Source organism: Amblyomma mixtum, chromosome 1 (genome assembly GCF_055824585.1).
Source record: "Amblyomma mixtum isolate Tamu chromosome 1, ASM5582458v1, whole genome shotgun sequence".
NCBI lineage: Eukaryota > Metazoa > Arthropoda > Arachnida > Ixodida > Ixodidae > Amblyomma > Amblyomma mixtum.
Window position 1 is genome coordinate 256,861,946 of NC_143012.1, and position 23,128 is coordinate 256,885,073.

Here is a 23,128-nt window from a genome sequence, read left to right on the forward strand (position 1 = left end):
TCTCGGTGTTGTCGCATGGGAACGTGTCCGATGCATCGAAGAATTCGTCATCGTCACTGTCACTACATGGGAGCTCACCTGTGCTCGCTTCTGGTTCTGTGGCATCCTCTGTACCGGTGGTGGCGCGCTCTCCGGAGTTGCGTTCCTTGGGGCTGGGGGCTGGGTTTTCATCGCGGTCAACGTAGGGCTTGATCCGGTTAATGTTGACAATGTCGCGACGTCCGCGGCGATTCTCTACTTCCCAGTCGTTTTCTGCGGTTTGTCTCACAAGGCGGAAGGGACCATGGTAGGGGTGCAGAAATTTCGATGTACGGCCTCGCTTGGATGTAGGCATACGTACATAGACGAGATCTCCAGCGGTCAGTGGCTGCATGCGGTGTGTTTGATCGTACCGCAGCTTATTTGCCTCTTGTGCCCTTCGTTCTCGTTCTAGCACCAGGTCTCTCGCGTTATTCCATCGGCGCACTGTCTCCTCGTTTGTCGGACCCATCGTACCCCCAGGGACTGCCCCTAGGGCTGCATCAATTGGCAATGTTGGCTCGTGACCATACAGCAAAAAAAATGGAGAATAACCAGTCGTCTCTTGTACGGATGAGTTGTAAGCGAACGTCACGAAGGGGAGAAATTGATCCCAGTCGCGGTGATCGGACGAGACGTATTGACTGATCATCTCGGCGAGTGTCCGGTTGAAGCGCTCGCAAAGGCCGTTTGTTTGAGGATGATACGCCGTTGTACGCGTGTGGTTCGTGTTAGTGAGATGGAACAGCTCTTCTATCATATCAGCCACAAAATGCTGTCCTCGGTCTGTGATTACTTGCTCCGGCGCTCCGTGCCGTAGAACAACTCTTTCCAGGAATGCCTTCGCGGCGTTTGCAGCTGTTGCTTCCGGCACGGCGACCGTTTCCGCCCACTTAGTGTGATAGTCAATTAGTACAATCACATGCCGGTTTCCTTCCGAGGACTGCGTTAGGGGACCCAAAAAAATCCATTCCGAGCCGCTGAAAAGGGCGCCGAGCGGGCGGTACGGGCTGCAACAGGCCGGATGGTTTAGTCGGTGGGGTCTTACGCGTTTGGCAGTCGGGGCAGGACAGGACGTATCTCGTTATTTCGGCAAACATTTTTGGCCAAAAGTAGCGCTGGCTGATTTTCTCCAAAGTTCTCTTCATGCCTAGGTGCCCTGCCGTTATGTCATCGTGACAGGACGCCAGAATTTCTCGGCGTAGTGGTTTTGGAACTGCGAGGGCTAGTCTATCTTCTTCGAAACCTTTGGCTCTTCTGAACAGTACCCCATCTTGTAGGCTGAAGGCTCTAGCTGTCCGGCGGATTCTTCTCTGAACCGGCTCCTCCGGGTTTCTCAGGTGGTCGATAATTGGCTTTAAGAAGTGGTCTTCCTCCTGAAGTTTGATCGTCCTTTCCCTCTGTTCGTCCACAAGGAAAAGTGGCATATCTTCACAGCAAGAGGGGGTGTCATTGGCATCATGTGGGAGGCGGGAGAGAGCGTCTGCGTTTGAGTTCTTGATACCTGGCCGATGCTTGAGGCTGACGTTGAACTCCTGGAGAAGCAGGCTCCACCGCGTGAGGCGGCCGCTCGGATTTTTGGTTGTCATGAGCCATGTCAGACTGGCCTGGTCGGTGACAACAGTAAATGGAATTCCAAACAGGTACGGTCGAAATTGTCTGACCGCAAATACTACGGCAAGACATTCTTGTTCGGTAGTGCTGTAATTCCTTTCGGCCTTATTTAGGTGTCGGCTGGCGTAACTGACCACGAACTCTTCTGCACCGTTCTTCTGTACAAGGACTGCGCCGATCCCATACCCGCAGGCGTCGGTGTGTACTTCAACCGGTAACCCAGGATTGAAAAGTCGCAGTACCGGTGAATTGGTTAGGCGGTGCTTGAGCTCTTCGAAGGCTGTTTGACATTCGTCACTCCAGTCCCAGGCTTTACCAGTTTTGGTGAGTTCCGTGAGAGGCCGCGAGATGCGAGCAAAATTTTTCACAAAGCGTCTATAGTAGTTACAGAGGCCAAGGAAGCTGCGTACTTGCTTCACGTTCTTCGGTGCAATCGCTTGCTCGATTGCACGGATGTTGCTGGGGTCGGGCCTTGCCGACTGTCCATCGATTATGTGGCCCAGGTACTTAATACTGTCTGCTGCGATGTGGCACTTTCGTGGCTGTAGGCGGAGGCCCGCCGAATCCAGTGCGCCGAGAACACTTCTGAGATCCCTTAAGTGGTCGTCAGAGGTCTTGGAGAAGACGATGATATCGTCAAGGTATGCAAGGCAGACTTTCCAGAGCTGGCACGCTAATACTTTGTTAATCATGCGTTGAAACGTGGCAGGAGCGTTACAGAGGCCAAAGGGGACAACATTGAACTCGTAGAGTCCGTGCCCCGTGGAAAAGGCGGTTTTCTCTTTGTCAGCCTCCTGGATGGGAACTTGCCAATACCCAGACGCCATGTCCAGTGTCGTGAAGAAATGGGAACCTTGTAATGTATCCACGACGTCGTCTACTCGAGGAAGCGGATGTACGTCCTTTTTAGTGACTGTATTGAGCTTCCTATAGTCTACGCAGAAACGCCAGGCTCCATCTCGCTTGCGAACGAGAACCACTGGGGACGACCAAGGGCTGCTGGATTCTCTTATGACTCCTTTTTCTAACATCTCCGCCACCTGGTCCTGAATTCTCTGCCTTTCCGTCACCGAGCTGCGGTATGGATTCTGTCGAACAGGTTTCGCGTCACCAGTGTTGATCTCGTGCTCGACTACGTCTGTATGGCCGAGACTCGCACCTGGGTTAGCGAATAGGTGCTCATATTCTTCCAACAGCGACTGGAACATCTGACGCTGATCGAGGTCTAACTGGTTGCCGTACTGCACTTCGTCTACTCCGGACCCGCGGATAACGGGGGGTCTTACGCAGATGTCGACGTTCAGGAGAGGTGTCGTCTTCCCGAGAGCTGTACCCTTGGCAACATTCAGGGTGGTTGACCCTGGATTGGCGACGCGGATATATGTCGTGTTATTCTGTACGTCAGTTAAAGCTCTGGCTATCCTTGGATGGGGTCTATTCGGCGGAGGGCTTAGGGGTTCTACAAGACATGCTCCGTTATTGCGGACCGTGACCGGAACAAGTACCTCAGTGGATGGCGGGATCTGCATATGTTGCTGACTGTAGGCGACTTCCGGGTTTACCATATCCGTGTCGAGGTCGTTCAGCCGGAGTTTCACGCTGTGTCCTCGTAGTGTGACCGTTCGCTTTGGGAAACTGATCACCATTTCCGAGTTTCCACAGAGAGGCACTCCACCCAAGAGGTCGCAGGGCAGGGTATCAAGTACCACGAAGGATTCCTGCAGCTCTACCGGGCCAATCCGCACGCTGAGTCTCACTTCGCCTGCTGCACTGACGAGCTTTCCGTTGACGTTCCTGAGTACGGCCGTAGATTCGCTGACTTCCGCACCTATCCTGGATATGAAGCTCAGCGAGGCGATGTTCACAGATGCGCCTGTGTCCACTATCATTGTGGCCTCCTGGTCTCTCACGGTAACAGGGAGGGCGATGAGATGCGACTGGTGAGCGTAGTTTGCTTCTCTTGGGGAGTTACCTTTTTTCGTCTCGGGGGGAACTCGGGGACCCCGCCGTCCTAGTTTCCCGATGACTGCGGGGCTTGTGGCACCATTGGCCCTGGCGGCGTGTTACACTGCCGCATTATATGTCCTGATCGGCCACATCGGTAGCATATAATTTGCCCCGCCTGATTTCGCGACTGTCGTCCTGGAAACCTGCGTGGAGCGGGCCGGGCTAATTGTTCGACGGCACTGGTCAGGGCCTTCACGCTCTCCCGCAGGGCGTCAAACATCTCGGCCGTTACGACCCGTGCGGTCGATGCCTCATGCCTCGGAGGTAGCCCCCATTGGTGCTCAGGCGCAGTGGTATGTTTTGCATCATTGGAGGCCGTTGCCACAAACGGCGAGGACGCTGCAAAGCCTGGGAGGGGGTGAGTTGGCATGGCCGCCATGGCATGCCGTGCCATAGCGCCTACATGCGTTAACCGTTGTAAATGCTGCAGGAACTCCGTCGGTGTTTTGGGGTTGGATATCGCTACCCTTTCCATCATTTCTGGCCGCAACCCCCGCAACAGGTAGCGCACTTTTTCAGTGTCTGCCATCGAGGTGTTGGCCCGAGCACACAGATGGAGAATCCTCGCCACATACTCTCGAGGTGTTTCGCCGGGCTGCTGTCGCCTCTCTTGAAGCTGGATAAATGCCCAGTCCCTGACATCTTCTCCGCAAAAACTGTCGCGGACGGCCTGCTTCCATTGGTCCCAGGTTTCGAGTTGCCGTGGTGGCGACTCCCGTAAGACGGCACTATACCACTGGCGGGCCTCGTCGCCGAAAGCGAAAATCAGATTGTTCGCTTTTTGCGCGTCGGACCATCCTACTGCTGTCGAATACCGTTCGTAGAGGCGAATCCAGTCTTCAACGTCCTCATCGGCCTTCGCGGAGAAACGCGGAGGGGGACCATAAAGCCTTGCTTGTGGCTGGTCGGTATCGGTGCTGCCCTCCATAGCAATTTTGATCGTGCGAGTACGCAGAACACGTTCAATGTAACTCTCGGTCATTAACTTCACGGCACTTCCCTACTTCTATTTCGATGCCTTTTTGGCAGAGGCCGCAATAGCGAATAATAGGTCAAATCGCTCGTTTAGGGATCTCGGTTGCTGTTCACACTCATCTTGCCACTTTTCATTTGGGTCGATGCATGACGGATTGCGTGCTTTCGTTTGCTTTCGGCGGTCGCGACGCTGCTTGGTTCGTGATTTTTTGTCGTCCATGGTGCCGGTTGAAATGTAGGTACCCCGCACCTCCACCACTTTGTCGCGGGTACTTCGAACACCTTTGATGTGCGACGAGTTGGTTGTGCAGCCCAGGGAACAGACTAGGGGGTTTTCTCTTCGAAAGACAAAATACTGCGTACAGGTCCGACAGGGGACATAAACTGCCAATGCAGAGGGGCGCTGCGACTGTCGATTAGGGGGACTGACCGGAGGCCGTGGAAGTAACGAGGGCTTCTGGTGGGTGCCAGTGCCGCAACGCTAAGTCCTCGGGTCCGAGCGTGGGGAGTCTACACTGCCTCGACCGGGAACCATCGGATCAGTGAGGGCTTCTGGTGGGTACCAGTGCCGCAACGCTAATTCCGACGGCCCACGGCGAACTAAGGAGAGAGGGCTTATGCTCCCTTCTAGCTCCGGGGACCACTGGCTCCCCTCGCTCCCGACTGCCCATTTTATATCCTCCCGATTGCACCACGGGAGTGAAAGGAGTCGTTAACTTTTGGGTTGTTGCCGATTGCACCACGGGAGCGAAAGGAGTCGTTAACTTCCGTGGCTCCTCCTGTCGGACCTCATCGCAGGCTGTTCGTGCTTTTTATTTCTACTTCACGAGTACAGGTGGCGCTGCTGCGCTACACATATGTGCTGACACGCTGTCACATCAAGAAAGCACAAGTGCAGCTACGAGTGTAAATAGGCCAGCCAGTTACTGCACCGACATCTGCTGACCACAGCCAGCATACAGCTAGAAGTGATTCTAGGCTGATATTTTACATTTCTGGGTACTTTGCTAGAAAATGTGTAGTGAAAACGAATTGCGAAGCCTATACAAGCCTACTAACCATGACACCGCAGGGAGGCTTTACAACTTTTCGCGACAATTTCAGAATTTCAGCCACCTTTCACAACATCTCAAAGAACAGTTATATTTTACTCGCGTCCGCACGGTACTCGAATATGCCTCAGTGTGCTGGGACCCGCACACACAAGAACTTATTGATGAAGTGGAAAAAATACAAAACAGGGCAATCCGCTTTGTATTTGGAAATTATTCCAGGACACTCAGTATCTCAGGAAGCAAAAGGAATCTTCAGTGGCCAGAACTTAAAACTCGAAGAAGAAATCTGAGATCAAAATTTTTACATAACATTTTCTATTCCAAAAGTGGTATAGACGGACAAAATATTTGAAGCCACCTGTCTCGAAGCGAATTGGGACCACAACTTAAAGCTTCCTTCTAATGGTATACTCTGCTATTCGTTTTTTCTGCGAACAATTCGCGAATGGAATGCTTTGCCGCCACTATAGTGAACTAGAATACTCATCTAGTGGCGCGAACGGAGGCGCGCGGCAGCGGAGCGGCTGAAGCAAAACGCCGCTCCTCGCCGCAAGGGGCGCCACTGCGCCTTTTACTAGCCCTGCGCCAGCCTGCGCTGCCGCTGCCGTGCTGCTTCTCACGTTCAGAACGGCTCTCCGGGCGCTGAACCGAAGTGTTTTGTGTGCGTTCTACGTTTCGGCGTGACTCCTCGAGATGTGAGTGATCCGGAGAAAATCGTATTGCGTGTGTGAAGTTGGTGCTATTTACTACAGAGAGGCACGATGCCGAAAAGGAAGACGGACTCCCATTGCTTTGCTCCGGGCTGTCGGAGCGGTTATCCGGGAGCTCCTAAGGCGTCTTTGTTCGCCGCACAGTATTTTTACCAGGAAGAGAACATCTGTGTAATACATTTTCTACTTTTCAGGTGTAACTGGAAAATGTCCGTAGAGCCATTCTTTGGAGGAGAAATTCTAGAGACCCGTGTACTGTGCGATGTCAGTGCACGTCAAAGAACCGTTCCCAGGTGGTCGAAATTTCCGGAGCCCTCCACTACGGCGTCCCTCATAGCCTGAGTCGCTTTGGGACGTTAAACCCCATAAATCAAACCAAACCATTGCTCTACATGGCAAAAATGTTGCATTACAAGCCCTGTACGGGATCACACCTAGCCACACCAACCCAAACAGTTTTGAGGTTCAGAGGGTGTCACCTGCACCGTGGCATCAAGTGACAGCCGGCTAATATTTTATATAGCTGGTTATGTCGCCAGAAAATGTGTCCTGAAGACGAGCTGTGAAAGCTGCCTGAATTTGCTTTTGCGGACCATAGAGGCGGCTGGGAACTAAAACTTAGCCCCGTTCACTCGCATGAAAGACAACGGTGGTCTTCTGTATCCCTCTTCTCCCCTCTACAAATTTGTAGCTGACCTAAAAAATGCCTTCACGACATGTTTTAGCCTCCTAGAACTACATGCAGACAGTATCGTTGATATTGTACAGGTGGTTAAGACAAAGACAGAGCTTCGGCTTCGCTGTCCTGACCACTGTGAGAATGTGGCAGCAGAGCTCACTGCTTTTTATATAACAACCCGCCTTCAATTTCCGGAGCCCTCCACTACGGCGTCTCTCATAGCCTTAGTCGCTTTGGGACGTTAAACCCCTTAAACCAACCAAACCAACCAACTGTTTTATGAAAAGCTTCAATAGCAGCAACAACCGGAAGCGCCAAGCTTCTAAGTACCTGAAAATGAGTCGTTGCACTTAGATCTCCGAAGCACCTTGTTAGGAAAGCTATAGCCTTGATTCCGCGCATGGCATTGCTATGTAACCTAATTTCGGCTGATTACGCCAATAATGTGCCTCCCATCAAACCAATATTCGCTTCAATTTTTCTTTCACATGTCTGCACTTGCCAATAAAGGTATAATGCTCGCCTCCCGTGTCTTCTCAACTTGGCATATGTCATGCATACATTGCAAGACTTGCCAAAAATTGGGGTGGAAATATTTTCAATCGTGAATAACATTCAGTGAACAAAATATGTTTATGAGGCCGCTTAAGCACCTCAGAAAAATACTGATTTCCGTAAACTGGATGGCACATAGGCGCGCGTACAGATGAATGAAGAATGCAGTTTTCTATGACTGTAAGCCGCCACGGTGGCTCAGTGGTTATGGTGCTCGGCTGCTGACTCGAAAGACGCCGGTTCGATCCCGGCCGCGCCGATCGAATTTCGTCGGAGGCGATATGCTAGAGGCCCGTGTGCTGTGCGATGTCAGAACACTTTAAAGAACCCCAGGTGGTCGAAATTATCCGGAGCCCTCGACTACGGTGTCCCAATAGCCTGAGTTGCTTGGGGACATTAAACCCCATAGTACCAAACTATAATCACAGGTAAACAAAATGAGCCTAGTAAGAGATGCATCTAGACAACCAACACCCACCGGCAAAACCGTGAGCCTCTCTCATTGCCCGTTCTCGGTAGCATACGGCATGGAACGACGCGGTTTTTCATCATCGCCGAACTGCTCAAAGGGGCACGGCAGGGAAAAAAAAAAGTACCTATCAGGTTACTCTGAAGCTAGTTGAAGCAAATGGCATGCATGTTTATTAACTACCGGCGTATTAGAGCACCACACCGACACAACGACGTGGAGAAGCATACACAAGCTCCAAACGGAGCCGCGACGACGCCGCTGGAAAAAGTTACAGTGGCGCCACCTGGTGGCTTCTACGCCAAAGAGCACGCCCGCGCCCTTCCGTTCGCGCCACTAGGATAGTATTCTAGTTCACTATAGCCGCCACATATTGTTAATGTTCTACCTAATGAAGCCTTTTTTAACTCGTTAAGTGCATGATTTCTTGTTTTTTGAATGTGAAGTGCCCCCCTGCTGTAATGCCGAAAGGCGATGCAGGTACCAAATAAATATATAAATAAAAGACTGCTGTATCCGTCAGGTCAGTTGTACAGCTACATGAACAAACTAGAAAATATGTTCACGGAGTGTTTTTCCTGTATGAGCTGCATTCGGACAGCATCATGGATGTACTCGGTGCTGTGAAAGAAAGGCTCTCGCAAGAAATCGGGTGCCCACAGCATATGCCTCGCGTCTCTTGGCTAACGTTATCAGCTTTTATCTAACGACACGGTTGCATTTTTTTTTTTGTGTTTGTGAAAGGAATGCTGGCGGATCAGGGAAGCGAGAAAAAGCTAAACATTTAAAGTTGAGCCGCTGCTCATGAACCATAAACGTCCTATAAATCGCGGTTTTCATGTGCTCAGAACTCCATGGTGCGGCCTCACTTCTTTCCTTAGGTCAGTTTTCATGTCAATGTAAAAACTCCATATGTGCGAATAGCCATTTCATTTTACAGTTATTTGAGATACTTTATCTACATTGAACAAGCGCGAGTAGTGGAGAATGTGCTGCTGCAAGCTTTTAAGCTATGTTGAACACAACAATTTTAGGTAGCTCTGTTCCAGAAATGGTGTGAGCAGCAAATTCACGAGCCAAAAGAAATGTGCACAACGAAACAGCGCTGACAGCTACAGCTGTAGCCAAAGAAATACCAAGAACGTATGCATGTCCTTGCACGCTTCGTATACTTGAAGCCGTGAATAATAATCCTCAGAAAGCGGGGCTATTGGGCGCCGCAATCATTTTCATACAGGTGTGCATTCATGTTTCTCATCTGCGTTGCGGCAGGTACGCCGGGGAGGAGCCAGAAACGCGTTTGCGGTTCGAACACGGTAACCTGTTAGTTCATCGTGTGCAACCGGTAGCAGCATTATTTATTATTATATTCGACGTCTGTCTACCTGCTCCATGCAAGTCTAACAAATGTGACTGAAGGCAGCGAGTTTTTCCAAGCCAGACTGCCGCGAGAAAGCTGCTCAACCAGCAAAGCGCTACAGTGAAGTCGCCGGTGGCGCCACCCCGTGCGTGTAACATATACCGCGTCAGGGAAAGAGCCCCAGCGAGCCCACTACCCCCTTCTAGCTCACTTTAACGTCATTGCGATCGCTCCAGTGGCTGCAGCGAATTCTGCCGTCCCCATTAAAAATGTCGGACTCTGCGTTACCATCAAATCCACACGTGTTCCTCGACGTGCGAATAGGGGAAGAATTCGGTACCAAAGTTTATTTTCCTTTGGTACAAAACCGCTATAAGGTTATTCGTGTCTTGACAGCACTGTAGCTTGCTCTGATTCGGCATGGCTGTGATACAAATCGACTTCGCACAAGCATCGTCAGGTGTTTTCATGCCTTCGCGGTGGATTACTTGACGCCTCGCGGTGTTGACATTGCTACAATCTCGACTGTTGTTGGCCTAGTTGAGCGCAGTGTTCACGTGCATGAGTCCTGCTGTCCAATGTGTGTGTTTAGTGAGCATGTATACCAGTGCGCTCCCACAGGACTGCTCGTTCATAAGGGGAGACATACGTAAAAGCACGGTAGCACGCCTGCTTTTCTCGTTCACCGTATTTCTAAATTTGTTTACCACAACTTCTACGTGTTGGACGTTTGTGGACATCTCTGAGCATTATTGTGCCGCTGTTATGAGGTGGCACCGCTCGTAGAGGTTCGTTTAAGTGGTACGCACAACAGTGCTAGAGGTTGTAATTAATGACTGCAGGGTACTCAATGACTCCTGCTATGTGCTGACGCCTTTTCTTTTTTTTTTCTTGGTTATTATGCAGTCGGTCGCATAGTCATTGAACTTTTCCGACACCTTCAGCCGCAGACCTCGGAGAACTTTCGACTTCTGTGCACTGGAGAGAAAGGTCTCGGAGTCAACAAAGTGCCACTTCACTACAAAGGATGCAAGTTTCACAAAAGTTAGTCCCCAATGTGGTTATTACCGGGCTTGTATTGGTTGAGTTTGCTTTCATAGGTCACTTTCTCTAGTTTTGTAAGAATTGCTGGCTTTTGCTTGCCTGTTAACTGTTCTGCTTGTTTGCAGTGATTTTGCTTCCTTGGGACGACACATCGTTTGAACACACTGCGAGCACTAAGTGCCTGGATATGCCATTGGAAAGAAATTGAGGTTGAACAATGCAGTTCAGTAATGTGCTCATAGATTGGCATAGTTTGAAAATTTGTTTTTGTAGAACTAGCAAGAGAGATTTCAGAGTAATTTGTAGTGACCTCATGTAATGGAGATTAGAAATGGCTAATTCGTTGCTCATGGTGATACTTGTTACCCTTCAGTTCCAACTGCCACTGAAGTCAAGGATTATCCATTCACGCTCACACTTTTGTGCGGTAACTCTGTTGGATAAGCAATATACTACATAAGTTGTTATACATAGCAGATGGCTTGAAGGTAAAAAGCTTTACACACTAAGCATTAGGCTGAAAGGGCAAGCCGTGGCTTTAGATGGTGCACTAGCTAGCTTGCTTTAGTGTGTTTCTGATTTTAGGAGCCTTCCGCTCGATACTGTCTGTGTTACAACTGTTGGTTTAGTGAAGTGTTGAAGAGACCTCCATCTTTTGATGGCTGATCGTTGATTGATTTTTATGACCCAGTGCAACATTGTAGTTTGTGATGCATGTTTAGTAGAGGGCTTTGTATTGTGGCCATCTCCAGTTCTTTAATGTTCACTGAAATCCTTGCACACAAGTGTTTCCATTTTTAACTGCCATTGAAAGCCTGTGAACTCATTATTAGTAGCCTAGCATGGTCACAGAGCAGCTGCAGTGGTTTCAGATTTTTATGTGAGGACACTGGAAGGCGAAACTTTGACTTGGTTCCTTAGTTTCGTTAAACTAGCTGGAATTTCATCCTATACAAATTGCTGCTTTTTTTAGGAAATTAAATTATTGCGTTCTTGCGCATTAGTTGGCTCATATCATTTCAGAAATTCTTAAGCCTTCAGAAACATCTTTTTTTTTTTTACGTAATAACCGCTTGAGAGTTGCAAGGCATTGCATGTGAGGTGTCTCCCAAATCAACTTTTCCAAATTATAATCTAGTAGTGGAGTTATTGCTAAAAAAATTCATATCTTTTTGCGCAAATCCCCTCCTTTGAGTTCAGCCTGCATTGAGCACCGTGCTGACTTGCTTAAATTGTCTGTTACTGCTGCATAGTGACAAACATGTCAACTCAGTGGTTTGCACAGTGTTGTACTGATTTCTTTACTGCGCTGCTTTAGCTTTTTTTCACTATAGTTGAAGCCTAAGCACAATGTTGCATTGTCACACTGCATTGGTCTTTCCACTGTGGCTCATAATGCATATGGGTAATGTTGGCCCATATAAGTGGGTCCCTTCATTTTCAGATCTTCCATTTTTCAGAAATTCAGTGGCTGAAAGTAACTGGATAAAAGTTTAGGTGACCAGGTGTAAATCGAGTTTTTCTGGAAACTGCTAGACAGTTTGCTCTTTTACTTTAAATTAGGTTTGCCACTTGTTGGGCACAAAATTTCTTATTTCCAAAGTGAACTATAGTGTACCCAACAATTGAGCACATCCACTCGCTACCTACCTCTCTCTGATTTTCTAATAGTGACAGCCTTTGTTTAACCTTGGAGGCTTGGCAAGGATGATTGGTTTGAAAAAAGCTCTTGGATTTATTTCCATTCAGAAATTAACAGCTTGTCATAGCTGTCTCAGCTTGCTCTGCTAAACATCTAGGCAGTACGCATTGGTTCATGTCTCTTCAAGATGTGTTCTTGTGCAGCTGCATTAAAGGACCATAGACGCCTAATTTTAGTTGCACATTTTCTTCTTTCATGTGATATGTTAGTATACACAGTTCACCACGTAGTATTCGTCTATGACCAGTAAACAATTTATAATAAAATTTCTTCTCTTGCGCTGTTTCGGTTTCATCAGCCGAGCAATGGCTGTGACGTGTAGTTGGTATTTAGGTGACATGAGGCACTAAAAAAAATTGAAATACAATCGCTGCTAAGCAGGGTTGCCAGATTGGGCTATTAATAGCCAAATTGGGCTACTTTTTGTCCGAGTTGGCGTCAGAAATTTCGTTTTGGCTATGTGGCTACTTTTGGGCTACATCTTTTTCATGCGTGAAAAAAAAGTTAAAGTATTATAATGTGCTCTGTTAAAATTATACAGTGACAGAAATAAAAGGCATGCTGGAATGCGTCTGCCACAAAATGACAATTTGTAAACGCTGTGTTCGAGAAAACTTATGTTTCAGGCGGTCAAGGATAATGTCCTTTCGATTTCTTTTATAAAGAGTGGACACTACGTGAAAGTTACCCCTCGGAAACACTTCACGGCCTATAGATTCCACTTAATCTGCGAACAAACGCCACCCGCGCGCACGCGCCACCGAACGTAGAGTATTGCCGTCTGCACATGTGAGCGTTCTCCATTTGAGGGTGCACCACGGGTGACCATGGTACCAGAATAGAGGGAAAACACGAAGAGAACTTAAGTCTCCCTACGTGGTGCGAATGCGTAAGCATTAAATGCTACTGTTTCGCTTCTGTTGCGCGGTTTCGTGATCCTCACATGTTAACCGTTAACCGTAGACGTGGCCTAGTGGTTTGGACGTCCCCGCTTCGGCTGCGGTAGGTGGCTGGTTGGAAGCCCACCGCCAGGCATGTTCTTGTATTGTTTATTCTGGTTCTGCGGACACATTCTGCTCAAGATACGCATGAGACATGTAATGCTTACGCATTAATAAGGTCTTTTTCTGTTTCTTCTTATTCTAGTGGTGGACACGGCAAACGCGGCTCTCGCGAGAGTCTACGCTTTTTCTGCAGCCTCAAGCGGCACACATGCAGCCCTTGAGATTCATTGCGAGCGAAGCGAGAGCGCCGTGTCCGTTGCGTAATCTGCGTGCCCTCATGCGGAGCCATGGAGCCATCCTTCGGCGCGGCGCGAAACCCACTGTAACTAACGGAGGCGGCGGAAGTTAGTGGCATGACATGGCATTAGATCCGTCGCTACGAGAACTTTAATCAGAATGGGCATGTGGGCGATGTACATCCGGAACTACAAAAAGAAATGGAAAAGGGAGCCGGAATTCAAGGGTAATATGTTTTTCTCACTATTGCGAACATGCTTCCAGACTGAAGATAAAATCGACATAGAATATCATCTAATGGCATATATCTTTGATTGGCATATATCCTTTTCTTTATAGATGCTTTGAGGTGACGCTCTCAGTGAGAACCTTTCTCTTAAAGCATAAAATTGAAATGTGAGGCTACGTAAGTATACAGTAAGGTATTTTCACTGTCGATGTGTCTAATCTGTGCGCGAACATTTAAAAGGTGAAATATTCCTAAACTAGAGCTGCGATTGCGTTATGTAGCGCTGCCGTTCTTTCCTGCGTGCAGACTGGCTGTCGTCACCCGCCTCGGGTGATATGGCCTACTGCCGCGCCGGCAGAATGGTACTGCGGCCCATCTTTAGGACCTGGTTAGCGCACCTAGTTAGCCGCACTGGTTAGCGCGCATGACGGATGCGAAACGTAACAACGGAAAGAACACGCCGTGCGCACCCCCCAGACATCATGTGTGGGAAAGAAATCTAATATGTAAATATTCTTGCCGGAAATTAATTCAATCTGCATAAAAAATGTCGTCACAAAAACAAATATTTTTGGCTACTTTTGGGCTACGCAAAAATTTCGCTTTTGGCTACGTTTGGGCTACTACGGAGGCCAATTTGGCTACCTGAGGTCGGAGCCATCTGGCAACCCTGCTGCTAAGTAGTTTTAATTCAGTACAACACTTCACTACAACATTTCACTACGAATTTGCTACGAAGACTCAGAATTACAAATCAGCAATTATGTAGCTGTTTTTTTCATGGCTCATTTGGCGTCTACTAAACATCAACTACACGTCACAGCCATCGTTCAGTTGATGAAACCGAGCTGAAGCAGCACCTAGAAGAAATTCAATTATAAATTATTTAGCAGTTGTGGGCGAGTACCACAATGTGGTCTATGTATACAAACATCTAACACATCATTTGAAAGAAGAAAACACGCAACCAAAAATTTGGTGTCTATACTCCTCTAAGATGTAGGGCATTTCACTTGTTTCAAAAATTTTAGTGCAAGTTTTTTGCTTAATTGTAAAATTACCCACTCATGGAAAAACACAACTGCCTCTAGCTAAGATCCTACTGCAGATTTTTATTCCAGGAGTCCGAAATCATCACACATGGGATGCAATTCGGGGTCCTGTGTGTGCAGTGTGCAGCACCTCTGTCTCCCCCTTTCAATTCCCAACCTGGCAGGGTCCACCCAGTTAGTTTACCCAGTTACCTTAGCCAGTTACTTTGCCTTTCCTCCCTTCATAACCTCTTCCTATAACGCAATTTTTTTTTTTAATTTTCTCATTTGTTTGCTCGTGTTGTTGCCTGCATTTGCAACACTTCTACATCCATAATGGCCTGCTGGGACTGCACATATACAATAGCTGAGAAAGCAGTCTCTTGAAGTGGCAGGTATAAACCTTATTGAAAAAGTCCTTGCCTTTTTCGGTATCGCAGTATAAATATGAGCACTGATACGGACATAATTGCCTTGTGCTGGAAAAGTGTTTGGCATGTAGTACGCTGTACAAACGCTGTAGATTGAAGCATGTAGAAACACTGACCACGACTAATACACATGTGTTGCTCTTTCACAGCAGTTATAGTTCTGGTAGTGGTGTGAAGAGAAATGGAGCCCTTGTGCGAGTGTTGAGCAGGTCTCGTGGTTTGAGGCACGGGGTCCTGCAGTGACGGCCGAAGTCACACATGCTGAGGGCATTCATACAGGATGCGCTTTTCATCACTGATGAGCACACTATTGAATGTGGGTGCATTGCAGTGCCAGAGGAGCTGTGACAAACAGGCTGTCGTCACTTGTCATTGCTTGTTGGCATCTCATACTGTGTGGGGTACCCACTTTCTCAACTTGAACATCTCCCCAATGCAGTGCAGACATGGTTTCATGGGAAACCTGGAAGCGTATGGCTGCCTTCAGGACCTCATCCTGCAACATTTGTGTCCGACAACTGCGGGGTGCATAGCTAAGGGGCATATCTTCCAAGCTGAACTTTTGGAACCATTGCGTGGACAGTGCATTCAGTGGCAGCATTATTCCCCAAGGCTTGACGTATTCCACAGCTGGACTCGTCTGCTAACACGTCCACCTGAAGTCTGGGAAGACAGAATCAGAATCATGTTTATTTAACATCATGTCGATGTTGGGTGCGTCGACAAAAAGCCAGTGAAAGGCTTGACGAAGCTGACGACAACCCTGAATGAGCTCTTTCTACACCTCCATTTGTCTTAGCCACTGCTTAGGTTGTGACTGCTGTGAGAGTACAGCACACGTCATAGTAATTGTTCCTACTTCCAACTTTACCATTTTCTCGGTACTTGAGGCAGTCGTTTTCTTATCAGTGACACGACCCGCCGCGGTGGCTCAGTGGTTATGGTGCTTGGCTGCTGACCCGAAAGACGCGAAATTCTAGAGGCCCGTGTACTGTGCGATGTCAGTGCACGTTAAAGAACCCCAGGTAGTCGAAATTTCCAAAGCCCTTCACTACGGCGTCCCTCATAGGCTGAGTTGCTTTGGGACATTAAACCCGAATAAACCAAACCAAACCATCAGTGTTCACTTTTGCAGTGTGGTATCAAAAATGGCAAAATCTTTTCTGGTTACCTTGCACTATCTCAGTGTGTTAAAGCACTACCGGCTGCCGCAGACTGGGATACTGGAACTACGTTAAGGCACTGTACTAATGGTCCCTGTTAAAAAATTTCAGGATGGTTACGGGTTTGCAACAGAAATGATGCAACGTCAACTGGCTTGTGACTGCAAAGAAATGGAGATTCATTAGAGTTGATATATTAGAGTGGATGCTCTAAACACTAGGCCAGCGCAGTTTTGGCTGAGTAGTGAGAGCATCCACTTCATGTATGGAAGGTGACGAGTGGGAGGTGCTGGGCTCATAGGTTGGAATGGAGGCATATTACAGTTGGTTGGTATAGCAGAGTGGATGACTAGGCCACCACAGCGATGGCCTGATGGTAAGAGCATTCAGCTCGTATGTGGGAGATGCGGGATGTGTTAGGCTCGTAGATGGGAGGTGCATTTTTGCCATTGGGTGCCTATCGGTGGGCTTGACAGGCTGATGTATATGGTGCAGAACTGAAGAGAGATCTACTAACAGCTGATGCTGTAAAACACATTTTGAGTGGCAATGGGCAAAAGAGGTCTATAATCACTTGCAGTTGGTTATGGAGGTCCTTGCCCACTGGCTTAAGAAAAGTAACCGATTTCAGTACTTTTTATTCAGCTGTCTAACTGACAGACACAGCTCAGTGCCTGTGTTTTCTAGGCAAATTTTTGTGTAAGAATTTGGACTTTTCTACAAAACCTGCTCAAGATGTAAGAATTGGGCAGTATTCACTTTTACTCAGGACAGATATGCCATGCATAACGGCAATCTTTGGGATTGATATTTTTACAAAGTAGGCTTCGTTTGCCATCACGTTAAGAAATTATTCGCTAGGTTTGCAGTGGTTCCCTGCAAACCTTTGGAGAGGGCTGTGGTAATGTTTCCAAATCCATGTTCTTTGGAAGAAAGTGTGGCTGCAGCTTGCGTCTTGTGAATACTACTAGTTGTTTTGTTTTGCTTTTTTTTACTTCACGTGCAGTTATGCCAAAGTTCATGGTCCAAGGTGGGGACATCACGCACGGAGATGGAACTGGAGGAGATAGCATCTATGGGCGCTTTTTTCCTGATGAGGACCTTTCGCTGAAGGTGAATGCTTGCTTTGCTGGCTTGTCACTTTCCGCGTGTAGCAGTTCACTGTTCTTCAGTTTCGAAACTTGCTTGCCTCACTGAAGCAATAAAACTGTACCAACAGCCTCGGAAAAATTGCATGCCGCCTGCAAACACAGGGAGCATGATTTTGAAAATTTACTGAATCTTTCTCATACTGAAACCCCGTCATTCAAGCGTTGTTGCGGTGAGAAAAATAACTGCTTTTGAAATCACCAAAGTGATTCTCATTGAAATGTTATAGCATTTAGGGTCCCACCATGTATCTTATGGTGTGCCTTAAGCCGAGAAGCAAAGGCTGCATCTTGTCGGGAATGCAGGGATTTGGTGGTATTCCACAGCCAGCGCTCTTGGTGTCAGGCGTTGTGCGAGGATGGCATGGTCTCCCTGGACCAGAGTAGACTGTCCATTTTGGGGGTTGTCCTGTTGCATTTTGCTGGAAATGTTCTGCACCATGCCCCTTCAAAAGCAACCTCTGACATCACTGCATTAGTAAGGAGATGTCTAGCCGTACTGGTCAGTAGCAAGAAATACCTCTTTTTCTTAACTGTAACAAATAAAAAATCAGCTCTGCTTGCAGAATATGTTAAGTAGCTTGCTCTGCTTGTTGGCAACTCTCAGAAAGCACCCTTATCATGTATTCTTGAGTTCACATTGCTGCAACACGAGGAAGTTTTTACTGAACACAGTTGTTATGATCTGAATCGTGCCCATGTTATGTGATCCTCCCTCCCCACTTTGTGCAGTGCCCTGTAGGCCTAAAGGGTGTTGATATGTGGTGGTGATGATCAGTAAAATATTTGCATGCAATAAATGTTTGTTTTTGTGGCTGCGTTTTCGTGAAAAAGTATTTCTTTTCAACTTTATCTTTCTACTCACATTCAAACCATTTGAAAATATATTCAATTTGCAAGCAACTTTTATTATTTGTATTCACTTTGCGACTGAAAATTTGAAATCCACATACATACCCTTGCATTTTGTTTCACTTTTTCTTCTTTTTTTTTTCCTCCTCATCCACTGTAACCCTGTCCTGCCTGATCAGCAGTGCTGACTGCAGTATCTCTAAGTAAATACATAAAATTTGTTCAAAGGGCTGTGCATGAGGAATGCCAACTTGAAGCAGTCTTCCTGAAATGCAACACAGGTGGGCTTTTCCAGGATGATTAGTGGGATTGATCAGTGTGAACAGCTGTGACAGGCACAGAATTTCATCAGAGAGTGCACATAAGCCTAGCTTTGACCTGGCATGCAAAGTGAACAACTTGGCACTTCTTGTTTTAGCTGGTAGTGTAGCATTTCATAAGGCATTTCCATCTGGTCTGATGTGTTCAGTGCTAACTGCGATGCTTGTACAGTGGTTCTCATTTTGTGTTTTCTATAGTTGTAATTGCCATTCATTTGAGAGCTAGCTACGAGCAAACCATTTTCGTGCCACTTTGTACATTTACTTTCGTACTCAGAGGGGTGTTTCTGGTGTGGTCCGTTTGTGCAGCATGACAGGCCAGGGCTGGTGGGCATGGCCAACAGTGGGCCAAACACCAATGGGTCACAGTTCTACATTGTGACCGTGCCCACACCGCACCTTGACGGCAAGCACGTCATCTTTGGCCAGGTGGTCAAAGGCATGGGCGTGGTGTCCGTGCTCGAGTATGTTCGCACCAATGAGAACGATGTGCCTGTTGAGGTAAGTGCTGCCAGTGCCCGCCTTGGATTCTTCTCCTTCCACCAGTCTTAGATAGAATTAATGCGGCAAGTCGGACTAGCTGTTATAACTGATCGATTGATTATCAGCACAGCATACACGGACAGCACACAAATGTACAGTACAGGCACTGGCTTGCAACTAAACTTATTAACACAAAGAGAAGAAAATGGCATGTGCTCAGCGTGCTGGCGTTTGGCATGGTAAATCAAGAATGGGAGAAAAAAAAAAAGCACCAAGAATCCTGCTTATTCCAGTCAACTCTAGATGATTAGAGCTTAAAGGAGACCAAAAATTTGTTCACGTTAGGGGGAGCCTATTTAATACAAGTGATGTTGATGTTGACCTTAGTGCCCCATCATGGTTTCACTGTTCCTTGAAATGCTTTGCTGCATGCAAACTGTGGGGAGTGTAAAGCTGAACTGCTCCTTAGTGGTAAGGCTCTTTACAGCCTCTTTCGAAAGCTGTAGCTGCAATATTGCTTGGTGTTATGAGGCAGGCCAAAGTGGGTGGGGAGAGATTGGGCTACAGCCTCAGTTGACGCCTCTGCCAAGGGCATTGGGACAGCCGTGCAAGGGGACTTGAGGTCCCACTGCTGCCATAGTGTATGTCAGGGGCAGTGCATTTTGGTAATAGCCTTATTGCAACGACAATAGCAAGCTTCTCTTGGAAAACAGGTAAGGTGCCACAAAGGTGCCTTACTCCTTGTGTGCCGCTTAATTTCTTTTTCCTGCAATGTACAGCATCATGGCTAGTTGAGTTTCGCTGTCATAAAGAATGCGCCAAAGTCTTTTTAATGTAAGATGCTGTGAAGAGGTGTGCAACTTCCTTGCAGAAGGCCAGTCATCTAGTCTTTTGAACTCATCACCTGGGGCTTCACCATGTCAGTAATGTCACTGACATTGATCAATCTGTTGCAGGACTGTATCATTGAAAACTGTGGAGAAATACCACCCGGTGGTGACTTTGGTATTTGTGAGCGGGACAGTACTGAAGATGTTTTTCCCACATTTCCTGATGACTCGGATTTCGACTTCAGCAATGTGAGTGACACCCCCTGAATGCGGCAGTGTTGTTCCGAGTGCCTTGCACCTTGTGGCAGGTAGTACATCTGTTGCTGGCTTTCGTAAAGAAGAGCAGTGGAGAGAGGGCACAAGATAAGTCAGAATTTTTGTTTCAACGCAAAAGCAGGGCAGTACCAGACCCAGGACAGCTGAAAAATTTTGAAGATAGCAAGAAGATACTGTATCTATACAAAACTAAAACTAAAGCGTGGTTGACAAGTTGCATCTCTGCGTCACCCGTGTCCGTGTCACTGGTGTTTAGCATCATTCACTTCAAAAGATGTTTGCTGTAGCACGGCGTGATCCGTCGATTTGTGATAGTCGACAGTGCTGGCCAGTCCCAGTGAGATGATGCGAACATCACATGGTGTGCACCAGCCCTGAAGGTCAGATGTGCGTTTTTTTTTATGCAAGGCTAAAAAAAAGTAAATTCTCAACAACGAAAGTGGGGGGTAGGTTTAACGGCAGTTGACCTTTTCCTTATTGAATGTAAAAAAGCAGAGGCAGAAAGGTGGTTATTTTTTTTTTTACCTTCATTGTAAGATCAGAAGAGTAAGTGGCCTGGGACTAGCAGCTTTGTGTGCAGGATCGGTCTGCTGACCAGTGGGGCCACTTCATTTGTTCATTTGTTTTCTTTTTAAGCTTTTTCTTTCATTCCATGTGCAAGCATTGGTGGTGTCACTGTTGCCTCTTAAAATGATCCCTGTTCTCTTCGAACAAAAAGAAATATAATGGTGCTTGCATTGCTTGTCTCATTTTATTTGCGAAAATTTTTTCTTTCAGATTGAACACATCATGTGTGTGGCTGAAAAAATCAGACAGTCTGGTAACCACTATTTCCGAAAAGAAGAATATGTCTCGGCAAATGCCAAGTACAAGAAGGCCTTGAGGTGTGTGTTGATATAAATGTTGCAGCCCCTCGCAGGCTGTAAACCCACCTTAAAGGGACACTGAGGAGAAATTGAAGTTGACTTGCATCGACAGAATACCAGCTCCTGATAACAAAAACGCCATTCATACTGACAACAAAGCTCTTGTAACGTAGAAAAGAGCAAGAACCAAAATACAGGTATCGCCGCCACAGGCCAAACTCGCAAGTACAAGCTTCATGACGTCATAGGACAAAACAGTGTTGCTAGAACCAATAGTTCTAGCAACACTAGGACACGAGAAGCCACGAATCACTGAGGCGCAGCAAATGCATGCGCAAATCTCCTTGACGTCGCCAGATGGCGCCAAGTACCCGACAGCTACGCGCGCTCCTGCAGCGCCGGGACCAATCAGCGCCTGCTCACAGCGGTATGGGGGCTCCCGGTATTCCGCTAACGGTAACAAGGTACACGGTATGCTAAAGGTGTCTATTTGCGAGAACTTCGTTGACGACTTCGAGAACGGGATCCATTGTAACGCTGGCAAAACGCCGGTGCAAACGTAAACGAAGCGACGGCCGCAATAGCCGATAGATGCCTTCAACGTGCGGCCGGCGGTAGCTTTCTTTTCGGCTGCTGCTGGGCCGCACTGCTGGCCGCCAGAAATCACGGAGTCTGCATTACGTCATGTGCACGTCATGTTTCACGTCACTTAGTCCTGTGTCGTCATAGGAGAATCCCAAGTTTGAATCAGAGCAGCGGGAAAACCTTTTTCAACTTCGAATCCAAATTTCTTAGAAATAAATGCATCTTTCGCTGGCGGCCAAGTGGCAACAAAGCCATGAAATGCCGAACTATCGGATTTTGCTATTAAAAAAATATTAATAGAGCTCTCCTCAGTGTCCCTTTAAAACCAAGCCTTTGCTTGATTGAGCACAAAACAGAAAAGAAGCAGGAGCATGAAAAATGTTCCAAGGTGCCAAAGCACAGTTTGACAAAACCACAGAGGAATGGAATCTTATAATCCAAAATGAAACAGGTGACATGCTGGCACTTTTATGTCGTGAGCTTCACAATTTTAGTGGCTTATGCTATTTCACATGTCAGCTTATAGTGGCATTTTAACAATACTGTTGTCTTCTCGAACTGTGGGTTACAGCAATAAATTAAAAAGTCGTTAATTTGACCACCATTAATTTGGAAATCGGGATAATTTGAACTGTTGGATTGATCCCGGCCAATGGTCATTGAAGTTTATGGTGTCAGATGCTTGCTAATTCAAATGCTACACATGTCGCACTGGTTTATTCAAGTGGCTTGCCAAAGGGAGGCCGCGCCCATGTATGATTGGCACAACAGGCAATCGTCAAAATAGCCCTACTCAAACCTGAATTGCATGCTGCAAAGTTTTACGAAGTTTTTCATTTTGGAGCTGTTTTGCTTCAACACTACCGACAGTGTGCACTCTATAAAGCAGTGATGGAAATGGGAAGAACGTCACTGTCACGCTGTTCTCATCTCGAAAGAAGACAATCATTACACAGTCTTTCACGAGATAAATTCATTGTAGTTTAAATGGTTCTTGTCAGTTTTATTGGGCTCTTTCAATAACATTTTTTCCAGTCCCTTGAAGTTCAATTTAACTAGCTTTTACTTTATTTTTACCGGTGATATCCAACTGCCCTGATTTCTGTCTTGTTAATTTGCAATTGTGTTCCTTAAACGTTTCATTGCTACATCTCCTTGCCACATGATACTAGTGGGATGGGCTAGACCACACCTTCTGCTCAAGTTACAGAGTGCTTTCTATGCTGCATGGCACTGTCATGGTTTCTTTTTTTTTTCTTTTCCCAATTAAAATTCCGGCAAAGCCTAGACAGGCGCTGAGAGACTGAGAAGGTCACGTCTACACCTGCTGTCTTTTCAATTTTCTTGAGGTTGCGGGAAGCGTGGTCCATGTATAGACCAATACGAATCTGCGATGTAAGCCGGATGTGGCAGCGCTGCTGTCTGGCCGGCGGGGGTAACAGCTAGGGTTAAGGCTCATGGGAATGTATGAAAACAAAATTATAT

General features: G+C 47.2%; 1 protein-coding gene across 2 annotated transcripts in view; it reads left to right on the forward strand.

The window, feature by feature from the left end:
* Nucleotides 1–9,653: 9,653 nt before the first annotated feature.
* LOC149371547 (peptidyl-prolyl cis-trans isomerase D-like) overlaps nucleotides 9,654–23,128 on the forward strand; it is a 29,852-nt gene continuing 16,377 nt past the window's right edge. For both annotated transcript variants that reach the window (XR_016286894.1, XM_089565818.1), the window contains exons 1-6: nucleotides 9,654–9,778; nucleotides 10,349–10,486; nucleotides 17,290–17,396; nucleotides 18,913–19,104; nucleotides 20,043–20,165; nucleotides 20,970–21,076. Coding sequence is in view for 1 of the 2 variants with exons in the window: in XM_089565818.1 (XP_089421944.1) it covers nucleotides 9,712–9,778; nucleotides 10,349–10,486; nucleotides 17,290–17,396; nucleotides 18,913–19,104; nucleotides 20,043–20,165; nucleotides 20,970–21,076 (734 nt within the window). In the remaining variant the exon portion in view is untranslated. The remainder of the gene's footprint in view (nucleotides 9,779–10,348; nucleotides 10,487–17,289; nucleotides 17,397–18,912; nucleotides 19,105–20,042; nucleotides 20,166–20,969; nucleotides 21,077–23,128) is intronic.